Source organism: Osmerus mordax, chromosome 1, assembly GCF_038355195.1.
Source record: "Osmerus mordax isolate fOsmMor3 chromosome 1, fOsmMor3.pri, whole genome shotgun sequence".
In the NCBI taxonomy this organism is placed as follows: Eukaryota; Metazoa; Chordata; class Actinopteri; order Osmeriformes; family Osmeridae; genus Osmerus; species Osmerus mordax.
The window spans coordinates 9,746,926-9,759,682 of NC_090050.1; the positions used below are offsets into that span (position 1 = coordinate 9,746,926).

Sequence of the window (12,757 nt, forward strand, 5' to 3'; positions counted from 1 at the left end):
AAATTATTTAATTAAGCAATATTATTATTGCTGTAAAAAACTGTGACATTTATTTAATAGATATATCACGTAATTACTTCACATTTTCTTATGCTATTGCCAGATATTTTATTATTTGGGATATTATGATTCCAAAATTACTCCTACCACTGACATAACACAAACACAAATTCTCTCTCTCCTCTCTCAATTATATTTTCTTAATTTTCTTTAAGAATTTTATCATTAGCGGTTTTAAATATTATTGTGACCTTTGAATAGCTGTATTTAGAACAATTCAACAAAGCAATGATCTGACAACAGACACTCACAAAACTATAAAGCTGGGTATGATCTTGTCCTGTTTTTGCGTGTCTTTCTGTAATTAACAGAATTTTATCATATTGGTCCTGTTTCTCGTTTGTTGCTTCTGTGTTCATATACTGTGATCTGAAATAAAATGTGGCTAATAAGCATTTGTCTCTTTTTTTTGTTCCAAGTTTGACTATCTTTCCCAGAATGCAATTCCCGAACCCCGGAAGTCTCAGTGGTTGAGATCCGCCAACAAGAACCCAAAGAAGAAGAAGATAATCTCCTGTGACTGCTTTCATCAGTTTTTCTATTGGAGAAGTCTAGCTAAGAAACGAAGGTATACCGGTCTTATCAGATTTGACTTTTGTCGGTAGAAAATTGTGTATTTGTGGAAAAAAACGTCAATGTTTTCATAGGTATACATTTGGGTAACCTATATTTAGCTACTTAGCTTACCAATTCGATAGCTCGCTAGCTAGCTATCTTGGCTAATGGTACGTAGCTAAAAATCTAAGACACCTCGACTCAGTCAAATGCAGACTGTCGCAAGCGGGTTGTTTAGCCCGCTATTCATCATGGATGGCTAGCTAGACCATTGATTTTGGTAGGCTAGCAGCATCCGATTTAACTAGATTTAAGAATTGTAAAATGTCTAGTCTAGCTAAATGGCTTCAAAATATAACAACATACCAGTTTATTTGTGCTAGCCCTGATTGTCCTCAAGAGATAGGAAACGTTAGCTAGCTAAATGTTAGTTAGCTAGCTAACGTATGTGGGCCTGGGGAGGGATGACCAGTAGGAAAAATTACAATAAGGCAGCGGTGCTAGCAAATCTAAAATGGACATGTCTGTGGGTAGCTAGCTCTGGACATTGCTAATAAAATAAATTCCATTAATTATATTTACAGCTAAGCGAGACTTCGGAGAACATGTGGGACGGAAACAGACATGGACCTCGAGGAGGGAAACCCTTTCGGTAAGTGATGATAATATGCAAACAGTATTTCTTATTCTTGTAAAGCCCAAATGAAACTGAAATTAAACTGTTATTTAAAAAAAAACACGTGGGCTAAGTGTTAGGGAAATTATGTAAAATTACAACGTTGACCTTAGTTGGAATCAAACATTCAGTTTTTGTACTCGCATTGTCTAAACAAACCCAGAACAACTAAGTTGCAGGGTTGTTTGCTTATTTCACACCACACCGTATTTGTTTGAATAGTGAATTATAAAAATAAATAAAAAACGTTTATTTACAAAGCATAATGTTGTCTTAGTCCCAGTGTTCATGGGTAAAGAATACAGCAAACAAGAAGATGGATGGCTACTTTTTTCAGTTTCCCTACATTGTAATTCTACACATATCAATGCCTGTGCCAATGTACGGTTTATTATCTGATTAAATGAATAGTGTGAATGCCATGTTTGGTCCTCACAGTGGAAATCATCGTGGAGAGATGTTTGGGGGCAGGGATGGTCCTATGCAGGACTTCAGAAACAGAGATGGGATGAACATGGGTCCAATGGGACCTATGGGGCCTATGATGGGTCCTATGGGTCCTACGGGCCCCCGGCCTCAAGATCGTCCCCCAATGGATATGAGATCAGATGGCCCACCTGCCATGAGGGGGCGGGATATGGAACCACTTGCCATACGGGGTAGAGAACCAAACAGGGACTTCTTCAGACCTGGAGACGAACCGGACTTCAGCCTTAGAAGGCAATACGAAATAGTGATCAGGGACAAGCTAATGAACGCACCTGGTTTCATGGGACCGGGAAGGAACAACATAGAGATGGGAGGTAGAGGGATGGAGCAACGGGAACCGAATGATAGATTAATGGACATGAGAGACAGAGAGATGTTTCGCAACAAAATGGCAGGATTCAGTAATTCTAACCAGGATGCAAGACGAGGATTTCCCATGGGCCCCATGGGACGAAACGATGGTTTCCGAGATATGCGTGACAGGGACAGACCTCCCATGGGCATGGATGACATTGACGGCTTTAATATGGACATGGGGCAACGTGACAGGGGGATGATGGGTTTTGACAGAAGGGGAGGCCCACCGTTTAATACAAGGGGAGGATTTGATTCAGATATGGACTTCCGGAACCGAATGGGATCGCAAGCGGATTTCCGGGGTAGGGACCGCTCTCCTCTGCGGTTTGGGGAAAACGATGGCGCTCCAATGGATGTCAGGGGAAGGCCAGATCATCTCAGTGGCCCCAACAGGTCGAAGTTTGGGGAAGACGGCAACATGAGGGACAGAGCTCGAGAGAATTCCCCCATAGATTACAGAGGCGGTGAGGAGATGACCCTTGCTGAGGAGTGGAAAAACCGCCGGGCAAGGGAGAGGGACTCTCTGCCAGCCTCCTCTCGAAGTATCTCTCCTTTCCCCAGAGATGGAATGGAACCAGGATTCCCTTCATCCATGGGCAGAGACGGCAACAAGCCGGTACACGTAAAGGAGAGAGACAGACCTCCCACGGATTTCCCAGGCAAAGAAGTTGCCGGCTTTGGTGGCTTTCCTCGTCCAGACCCAGAACATCCAGGTCCCCCGAACTGGGAAAAGAACGCTCCCACTGCTCCCCTTCCTGGCGTGGGGCTGCTTCCTTTGGGCCTCAAAGGTCCACATGACCCTCCCTTCCCCACCATGGGGCCTTTATCCAACCCACATAGAGAGAACGATGGCAAGCGCTGGCCTGGTGACAGAGATCCCAAGCAGAATCAAAACGTACGTCGAGACGACCGACCTCCATTCCACCAGGAGAAGAATCAGCCGTCTCAACAAACCCACGGGCCAGCTGACATTGATTGTTTCAAAGGGCCTAAGGATCCGGCTGGCCCAGAGAGGCCTAAGATGGGCCCAGGCCCAGAGTTTCAGAGCAACAGCGGAGAGCAGCGGAGAGACCAGGACTACAGGGATATCGATTACAGAACAGGGTCTGGGAGAGCCTTCGAGTACAAACGCGAGGATCTGCAAGGACCAGAGAAGATCCTGAAGGAATCCAAACAGGTCCCCGTTTCAAAATTCAGTGATTCTGGGTCTCAGGTCAGTAAAGAATGATTTGACATTCCATATCAAATGATATGCTCATTTTAATGTAATCTTGCAATGCTTGTATAATGTCAATTGTACTCTCCATTAACTGGTTTGAATATGATTTGACGACGAAAGGATCAAGATTACCGCAGTGCATCTATGAAGGACAAGGTTTCTCACACAATATCTATAACTGGAATCCCAAAGACTGCTACAATGGAGCAGGTAGGAAATATCATTTAAAACCGGGCTATGCGGCAGGTCACTTGTATTTGTTGTTCGATTCAATTGTTGTTCTTATTATAATTCTAATTCTCTTACAGATCCTTGGTGCTTTTGCAGTCCGAGATGGGGTACCCATGCAGGGCATGAAAATCAAGAATGTTGTGCCAGGTACGATCAAAGTCCCCGTGTGGATATTTTCCAGGGCAAACGATAGCCCTACTGTCCTACGATTTGTTTCGCTATTTTCGATGTTCGAACCAATACGCTTACACCGTTTCTTTGTTACGCCGACACACTCGATCTTGACCAAACCGCTTACCAGTTCTACAGGGCTGAGATCTTTTAGCACGTAGCTATCAGACTTGATCACGCCTAAGGATACAGGCTACGTGGTCTACATAGCAAGCTTTGAGAGTGACATTTGAGTCACAAATGTTCTTGTGACACACGTTTTCTTATGTTTTTGTTTGTTCTTTTCAAGTTTTTTTTCTTGTAGCCTGTTAGTTCAATTCATGTTGATTACAATTTTGAAAGACGGCAAGTCCATCATGCTACCGTATGAGTGCTTTGCTGAGACTTCAAGTTTTGATGTTGCTTTGCTCATCATTCAGCTCAGCTCAAAACGTTGTCTATGTCCTGACCTTCTCCGAGTGTAAGGCATTGAACACAGGATAGCTTCTGTCACGTGAGATGTATTTGATCCCATTCACTTATCCAATCATACAGAAGTGTCATGCTACAGTCAACTCTCCAGAAAGAGAATCTTCCTTTTTGTCTTGGTAAAAAATAAATAATAAGATTATTGGGGACATTGTTTTCAATTAAATATAAAATACAGGTTTACATACATTGTTTTTGGGAAGTATTAAAACCCTTTCACTTTTTCCTCATTTTGTGCTTATCATGTCAGAGCAAAACCAACTATCCATTATTTCCCCACAGACCTCAGAGAACATTATGTTGAGGCATAGGCCTAGGGAATGTGATAAAAATGGCCAAAGCATTGAAAGTGACTTTGGGCTCCATCCCCTCCCTGTGAAATGAAAGTTTGAAACTCTGACAAAGCTTCATAGTTCTCCCATCTCTTCAAAAGAACTGTCAGAATGATAAACACCTTGGCAGAACTGCATCAACTGGTATTGTAGAGCGTCTATGTGGATGTCCTGAGGCATGACAGTCCACTTGGAGCATGCTAAACAGGATTAGGAGCACTAGGACCAATTGTTCTCTGGACTGAAACAACTTTAACTCAATGCTAAGCGCTACGTATGGTGAAAACCAGATACTCGACAAATAGCAACCCTACAGTTAAGCTTGGCTAAGTGGGGAAGGTATCTACAGCTATCTCAGAAGAAGGATCTGAGTCACTGGTCAGAATTGAGAGAACAATGACCCAAGCCAAATGTAGACAGAGCATTTAAACCTTAAAGTTCTTGCAACATCAGACTGGTAAAGGTTTGCCGTTCAGCCTGATGACAACCCAAAGCACACACTCAAGACATAGCTGGAGGAACTTTGGAACAAGTCAGTGTCCTTACCAACTGCCTGGACTTGACCCCCAAAGACAATTGCAGTTCACCAGCACATTCCATTCAATATTATAGAGTTTGTGAGGTTCTGTTGTGTTGTCCATTCCATTTGTGAATGGATTTATGGAATTTATTTCAATTCAAAAAAGGTTCAGAAAAAGGTTAATTAAAATGATGTACCTTAAAAAATAAAATTGTATATATATGTCTGTCTGTAACACAACAAAATTTTGAGATGGTGTGAATACTTTCCAAATGCAATGCTGTTTTTTGTAGAAAAAAAATCTACATAAAATGCATCAAAGATGAAACATCTGGGAAATATAAGGAGTCAAGCTATTCATGTAAATGTCAGGCGGAAGGGAGTTTAATGAGCATTTCATGCCTGAATGACACCAAACCAACGCTAAAAGACTGCTAAATGCATTACTATCTCGATGTGCTCATGATATACTGTATGTTCTAGCATTTACTAACGCAAATCCATCTGTATTTTAAATGCTGTCCCCAGGTTACAGCTACGATACGGCCTATGTGGAGTTTTTTAACCTCGATGATGCAGTCCACTTCATGGAGTCCAACCAGGTGGCCCATCCTCGTCAATCTACAAAGGCTGTCTCCCTCTTCAGCAGGAAGACTGCTGGGGCTGGAGGGGCGGGGCGGGGGGGACCTTAGGGTGGGGGATGGGGGGGGGGGATGCAGGGCAGCAGGGTACTATTTTGATTGACTGTTATTAATGGGGAACGGGAGATATTTACTCGTGTCAATTCAGTTGTTAGTAAAGAATACGTTTGCTGACATGTTTTCTAGTCTAGAAAACGTGTCCCCATGTAGCTGACTTGGCACTGCAGAGTGTAAGGACTTTTTAAGGAGCTCATTTAGGTTTCCAACTGCAAACGACCACTCACAAGAAAATGTTGATCTGCCACATTCAGTCAAACAAGTCTCCACTGCTTAGCTATAACTCCTACCTAAACATCCCTTTTCAGCTTTATGCTACTTGTTACCCAAATGCTTTATTTGTATCTGTTAGTTTCTAAAGTAAACGAATGCAGTGTAAGAATGGTTGGGTGTGCTCATTTTGAAGACAAATTCAAAGGTGGAATCTGAGTATTGGATTTGTAATACTTTTTCTTTCTTTCCCGGACTTTGCACATAAATTTATTTTTGGGTGGGGGGGGGGGGGGGTGTACTCAAGTGTCGAAAAATACTCAAATAGAGGAAGGTTATTTCTGAAATGATAGACTGTGCTCAGGTACCAGGCACTTATAATTTACTTTGCACTGGCATCTAGATACAGAAGGCAAGCCTTACAGATGACATTTTCGTCCTCTTCAGTTGGTTTGTGACAAAGTTGTGTTAAATTTCTGTCCAAGCAAACACGAGGGTTTGGTCATCTTTTGCCAGCCTTCATCTTGTACTCCAGTTCTACTTCAAATATATTCATGCCTTTTTAAGACTTTTGTCTTAACCCAGTCTTTTTTCGTCGTTCTTTGGGGTTGTACATATTTCATGGACTTTCTGCTGTCCAACCGGATGGTATTGATGTCTTTCCTGATGGGCAACAGAGCCATTATCCACTCTTTGTCTTTCTCCAAGTTCGGAGAGAAGCACTAACATAGATAGAAAGGACACACACCTTGAATAATCCTACAGCAGAGACCCTTGAAGCTCCGCTGATACCAGAAGGATCTTTCTCTTGACCACGCAGCTCTTAATTCATGGTGTCATGTTGAGAACCTGCTCTTTTACATCCTGTTCAGATGTACTCATATATTGGCACCACCTGCAGTTGTTGATATTTTAGCAGGCGCTGCTTGTGTACAAGTGCTTTGTCATGACCTTGCAAAGGTCGCGTTTGACTCCAGTGATATTTGGTCACAAGTCAATGCTCTGTGACTGATCTATGGCATGGAACAAGTGCAATCCAGTGGGCGACACAGCAGGAATGTCAGGTTTTGCTGCTTTTGACTGGTTTCTTGAACTACTGTTGTGCTTCTGGTTTTGTAGATTAGCCACTGAAGTGGGATTTGCCTCATTTAGGTTCTTGGATCTTTTTTTGTTCTTGTTGATGGGTTATTTACCAGTTGACCCTCATCATTGTGCAGCATCTCTGTGTAGTTGTATGTAAAATCACCATACCCAGCCTTTGGGCAAGCTCTTTAGATGTCTAAACAAATGATCTACTTAGTTCTAGAATATTCTGGTTTCTAGCATATTTTAGTTTATTCTACCATTAGCCCTACAGGTTAACGTTTAATGAATGTAATATACAGTACACTTATGTGAATGTGACATTCATAGAATTGAAGCCGTTTAGATACCTTACGTCAACCTCTTTCTGGTTTACAAAATAGATAAGTTACACCGTCTTGTAAATTGTAACACGTTTGCAAGGCCATAATGGCTTGTGTGTATTGTGAGCTGTGTTCTATAAGCAGAACCAGTCAGCCTCACAACCAGAAGCTTTCGCCCATGTTACCCTCACCAATGAGGCGGGCTGAACCGGCCACAGTGCATGTTGGGTCTAGGCACATTCTGAACATCCCTCCGGGAGCATGCGGTTTGACTGACGTCTCCTCTCTGTTTTGCAGGGATCCCTGAAGGTTGGCACTAAAGTGGCCTCCATGAGGTACGTCCAGCCTGACAGGAATGCCAAGGACCCTCAGGTGAGTGGGGCTTTTTTAACCAGAGACGTGCCTGAACAGCCGTAACCTCAGCCTCACCCATCCCACCATCGGCGACCATCCCAACTCGAAATCACATCGCAGGTTGTTTACGAGACGACTTCAGCCTAACGGATGACCTCCCTCCCTGTGTGTTTTAGGAGCCAGGCCTCAAGGCGCCCCCCGGCCAGGAGCCTCTGTTGCCCAGCCTCCCGGAGAAGGCCAAGAACAGCCTGGAGACCCCCCAGGCCAAGGGCCCCGTGGGCCCGGCGGGCCCCGTGGACCCCCTGTCCCAGGGCCAGTGGCAGCGCAGCTCGGACCTCACCCCGGAGGCCTGGCAGCAGCAGGTGGACCAGCAGCTCCGCCAGAAGGAGGCCGAGCAGCAGGCCGAGTCGTGGGCCAGCCGCAACGCCCCGCGCCACGGCCCCCATCAGACCGACCCCATCTTCAAGGAGAGCAAGAGTCAGTGAACTGAAGCAAATCGTTAAAAAAAATTAAATAATAACATTTAATAGTAATATATTGGTTGGTCACCGGTACAGAATATATCAATGGACGTTTTCTGGTTGATAATTAGCAGAGAAATCTGAGTTGGGATTATAATTTTTTTTTTTTTATACGTAATTGCTCACGGCTAACGTGTTTATTGGTTGTGTTTCCTTCCAGCCATGATACTTAAGAATGTGAAGCCCACCACTACAGTAGAGACAATACTGAAGGCTCTGGACCCCTTTGCCTACCTGGACGAGAGGAATGTCCGCCTGGTGAAGGGCAAGCCCCCCGGAGCTAAATGCTTCTGCTTCGTTGACATGGACTCCCACGAGGTATCAGACATTGGCTAATAACACTAACACACTTCTTCACCTTTTGACCGAGCCCACGAAATACATTTGACCAGTTTTAATTCTGCGGGCGATGCGTTGTGTTGTAGCAAGTGACCCGTCTCGTGGACCTCCTGACCAAACCCAGGCCTCTCTCCATCGATGGAGACAGGGTTTATGCCGAGGTCGCCAAACCTCTGAAGAATCAAATGTGAGTGCCGGTTCAAACCGTGTTCTGAAATGTGCCCAACGCCGTTCCCAAACACGTGGTTCACAAATGACGTCGTCTTTTGTCTTGTCCCCCATAAGGTACAAAAGAGATTCTGACAAGTCAAGCACTTCACTTCTGGGGTACCCTCCCGAGACCAGTATGTTGGAGGTAGGATTGATGGAATCTGCTCACACGTGTGTGTGTGACACGCATGTGTGTGCTCACACGCTTGTGTATGTGTGTCGAGTCAGACTGTGAACCCGTTCCTCTCCTCTCGTTACAGCAACAGCAGCACTACTTCCCACAAGGTCTCCAGCCAGCCGTCATTCAAGGTTTGCTCTCCCCTCTCTTCAAAGCCTTTTGTGGAAACCTGATTTCCCCCCCCCCCTCCAAAAAAATAAAAATAAAAATTGTCTTCTTCCCTAGGTGATCTGATTGGCTCGCTGGCCGGCAGCAGCGACCCCTCCCTGTCGTCTGGGTCCCACATGGCCCCCAGCCTGGCCTCCTACGGGGAGGCTCCTCCCATGGACCCCTCTTTCCAGGCCCTGGGACCCCACGTGTCTGCCGCGGCCTCGGGCCTGCCGGGCACCGCCGGCTCTGAGGCCTACAGCTACGGTGAGGCCCAGACATCACTCCAAGCACCACAAGACCCTCGCCATGGGAACAGTACCGTAGTAGGCGTTTCAGAATTGCGTTTTTTTATTCCCTGAACGAGTCAATGATGGAGGTTGTTGTCTGCCTTCTCCCCCCCCCCAGCCACAGAGACTCCAGACATGACTGACTACTTGTATGACGCCACTTCTGGGTTCTACTACGACCCCCAGACCACCCTGTACTATGACCCCAGCTCCAGGGTGAGACACTGCACAACAACTGGGATCTCCAACACGTTGTAGTCAGTCCTACTTTCTCACAGTCGATAATTTTCTTCTTCATACTTGTTTGTGTGTGTCCAGTATTTCTACAATGCCCAGACACAGGAGTACCTGTTCTGGGACAGTGTATCTAAGACCTACATCCCAGTACCGGGGGGCACCTCAGACACCCAGACACCCATGGGCCAGCCTGTCACCATGGCCGCAGACGTGCAGGCTATCCTGGCCAACCCAGCAGCGGACGCCCCCCTGGAGATGAAGAAGCCCTCCGAGCTCCAGCCCGTCCCCGACTCCGGCTCCGCCCCCGACCTTGGCTCCGTACCCGCCCCCGACCCTGCGTCTGCTGCCAACTTCAACCTCGAGAGGAGGGACGAGGACGACGCAGCTCACTCTGATAAGAAGGACAAGGACGAGAAGCCCAGGAGTCTGGCTGCCTTCAAGGTGAGCCCATCTCCCCACCCGCACACCTTAAACCCCCGCAGCATTCCCCTCACATGGTACCAAGCAGCGGGAGCTCAGGGGGTGTCACAAGCAGGGCTGTCTGGCTAACACCGATGTGCCCCCCCCCCCCGGCTCAGATCATGAAGGACATGGAGCGCTGGGCCAAGATCCAGAACCGGCAGAAGGACAGCGTGCGGGCTCCCTCCCCCGTGCTCAAGGGGGGGCCGGACGACAGGAAGGCGTCCAAGGCTGCCGACGCCGCCTTCGCCATCTTCGAAAGGAAGGTTCGTGGTTTCTCCTGACGCCTTGTGGGGGCGTGCTTGGTTTGTGTCCGTGTTGTAAAGCTAGGTAGATGGGTAGTCAGGGGTCCTTTCTGCACCGACAACTCCTCTCGTCACGCAGGGCTCCGGCGGGGACGACCTGTTCAAGAAGCCTTTCGCTCCCCCTACTAAGAAAGACGAGAAGAGTTCAAAGGTAGGACGTCAAGCAGGCATGTTTGGGACTCGTTCCAGAGCGGCTGGCGCGTTGACTTCCTCCCGACCTCTGTCCTCCCGACCTCTGACCTTTGCCGTCTCTCCCCAGCGGCCCATGGGCTCCCTGGGCCTGCTGGCCTCCGACTACGCGGCGGGAAGCGACGAGGAGGAGGAGGAGAAGCACGACGCCCCGCGCGCCCCCAAGAGCCAGTCCGAGGAGAGGGAGGACAAGCTGACGGACTGGAAGAAGATGGCCTGCCTGCTGTGCCGGAGGCAGTTCCCCAACAAGGACGCTCTGATGAGACACCAGCAGCTCTCTGACCTCCACAAGGTACCCACGCTGCTGGCTGCCGCTGTGCCCAGCAGATGGATGAGCACCTGGATAATACCTGCTGCCAAACGCGTACCTAGATGTGTCCCTGCTTCATTTCTTATTCTCTTTTTTTCTTTTCTTTCAGCAAAACATGGAAATCCACCTCAAGATCAAGAGGTCAAAGAAGGAGCTGGAAGCCTTGGAGAACCAGGAGAAAGAGGTCGGTATTCCATCTTTTTGAGTTGAGGGGTTGTGAGGGGACGGGGGGCGGGACGGGACGGGACAAGTTCTATTTGTTTTAGTTTGTTTTCTCACATGATCCACATCATGTCAATTGTGTACCACCTGTGTCCCCATGCAGCTGAGTGCCAGAGAGTCCACGAGGTCCCCAGAGATCAAGAAGAGAAAGCACCAGCACCAGCCCCACCAACACCAGAACACCTGGGCCAGCGGATCACGGTGGGTTGTAGACACGTGCTCGCTGGAAGGAAGGAATCTCGCGTGGTCGTTTCCAAGTTCACGAGCCCTCACCTTGTGCATCGACTCTCCTTCAATCTTTTCGTTCATTATTCTCATTATTTTATCTTTTAGAGACTCGCATAAGGGAAGCGAAAGACCCGGGTTAGGTTCTGAGCCTGTGGAGGTAAGCGCGAAGACGACGTCAACCCTCCTCCAAATGTCACATGGTATTACTTTGAGCTCAGTGTGTTCACCTTGCCCTCCTCTCTGTCCCACAGAGGAAAAAGAAGGAGGCTGTTGTGTGGGACCACGCCACCTACAAGCAGGCGGTGCGGAAGGCCATGTTTGCACGCTTCAAAGAGCTGGACTGACCTCGCCGCCTGCGAACAGCCGGTCCTCCCCGACTGTTTTGGATGTGTGGGGGGTGTTGGTCCGGCTGTCTTGTTGCCCTGAACTGAGGGACCGCTCTGACAGCGACCCTAAAACGGAGACTTTGAAACGAAGCGAAACTTACTTTAATGAGTTCACCGAGTGAGGCTACACTCGCGGTCACCGAAGCCGGATGGAGTTGGTGAGAGTGTGCGGCTTCTTTGCTGTGCTCTCGATATTTCTGATTCTCCACGTTTCACCCTGTGATTCGAGAGCCTGCTTTTACGATAATGATCCCTGTTGTTTGGCTTTCCTCAATAGGCTACCCAGGCTTTGTCAATTTTATAAATTAATTTAGTGTATTATATATTTTTTGACATGTTATGTGAGTAGCTAATATCGTGACAGGTGAACCCAGCTGCCAAACACCTAAATAAATTCTTACTGTATGTCACTGGACGTTGACAACAAAATTCATGTTTTAACACTGAACTGTCTACAGATTTCTTGACATTTTTCCCATTTGCGTTATACACTGTAATATGTGTACCCATTTTTCAGTAAAAAAGTGACATAAATTAAGCACCATCTCTCTTGAATTCATTTGAGTGTGATCTGAGGTTAAATAATAGACCGAATGTGTTATAGGACCGTTGAGCGTTATATGAGGAACATTCTCAACTTCTCCACTGGATGGCAGTAAGGCACTGTTGATTTTTCTTCAGCAAAACCAGTTTTTATTGTAAAGCCCCTCAAATGATAGACATAATATGTCACGACTGTGTTGTAATATTTCGGTTGTGTAAAGATGAAGACAAAAATATTCACTTGGTAAGTAAGCTTTAGAAAAGGCCTTGGAGGTGTGCGGTTACCTGTTGAGTGCCACCAAAGAGGACCACGTTAGACTATCTGGGGTTCTGAGGAGGTGGGAGAAATGGGTCTGTTTTGGTTTACGTTCTAGCAGAATCCTAAGGAACACACATTCAGTGGTAAGAGTACCATTTGAGTGGTTCCTGTGGTTCCACACAGCAGAT

General features: G+C 46.8%; 1 protein-coding gene across 2 annotated transcripts; it reads left to right on the forward strand.

Moving 5' to 3' along the window:
• The first annotated feature begins 556 nt into the window (after nucleotides 1–556).
• Nucleotides 557–12,297, forward strand: rbm6 (RNA binding motif protein 6). Of its 2 annotated transcripts, XM_067239279.1 has the most exons (22): nucleotides 557–628; nucleotides 1,200–1,267; nucleotides 1,730–3,350; nucleotides 3,477–3,566; nucleotides 3,665–3,734; nucleotides 5,607–5,680; nucleotides 7,690–7,764; nucleotides 7,923–8,223; nucleotides 8,428–8,585; nucleotides 8,693–8,793; nucleotides 8,892–8,961; nucleotides 9,077–9,125; nucleotides 9,220–9,408; nucleotides 9,550–9,647; nucleotides 9,750–10,109; nucleotides 10,247–10,393; nucleotides 10,512–10,583; nucleotides 10,692–10,913; nucleotides 11,041–11,115; nucleotides 11,257–11,354; nucleotides 11,487–11,538; nucleotides 11,633–12,297. In XM_067239279.1, exons 2-22 carry the CDS (start codon nucleotides 1,221–1,223, stop codon nucleotides 11,723–11,725), a joined length of 4,062 nt encoding a protein of 1,353 aa, XP_067095380.1. In that variant the 5' UTR covers nucleotides 557–628; nucleotides 1,200–1,220; the 3' UTR covers nucleotides 11,726–12,297. The 2 variants fall into 2 exon arrangements, with proteins under 2 accessions (XP_067095380.1, XP_067095389.1); XM_067239288.1 differs by lacking the exon at nucleotides 10,512–10,583.
• Nucleotides 12,298–12,757: the final 460 nt, after the last annotated feature.

Bases quoted from the DNA above. Each gene is read 5' to 3' on its own strand.
- rbm6 (XM_067239279.1), top strand. From the start codon at position 1,221: ATGTGGGACGGAAACAGACATGGACCTCGAGGAGGGAAACCCTTTCG. The intron at 1,268-1,729 runs GTAAGTGATGAT...TGGTCCTCACAG, and splicing joins CGAGGAGGGAAACCCTTTCG to TGGAAATCATCGTGGAGAGA. The intron at 8,962-9,076 runs GTAGGATTGATG...CTCTCGTTACAG, and splicing joins CCGAGACCAGTATGTTGGAG to CAACAGCAGCACTACTTCCC.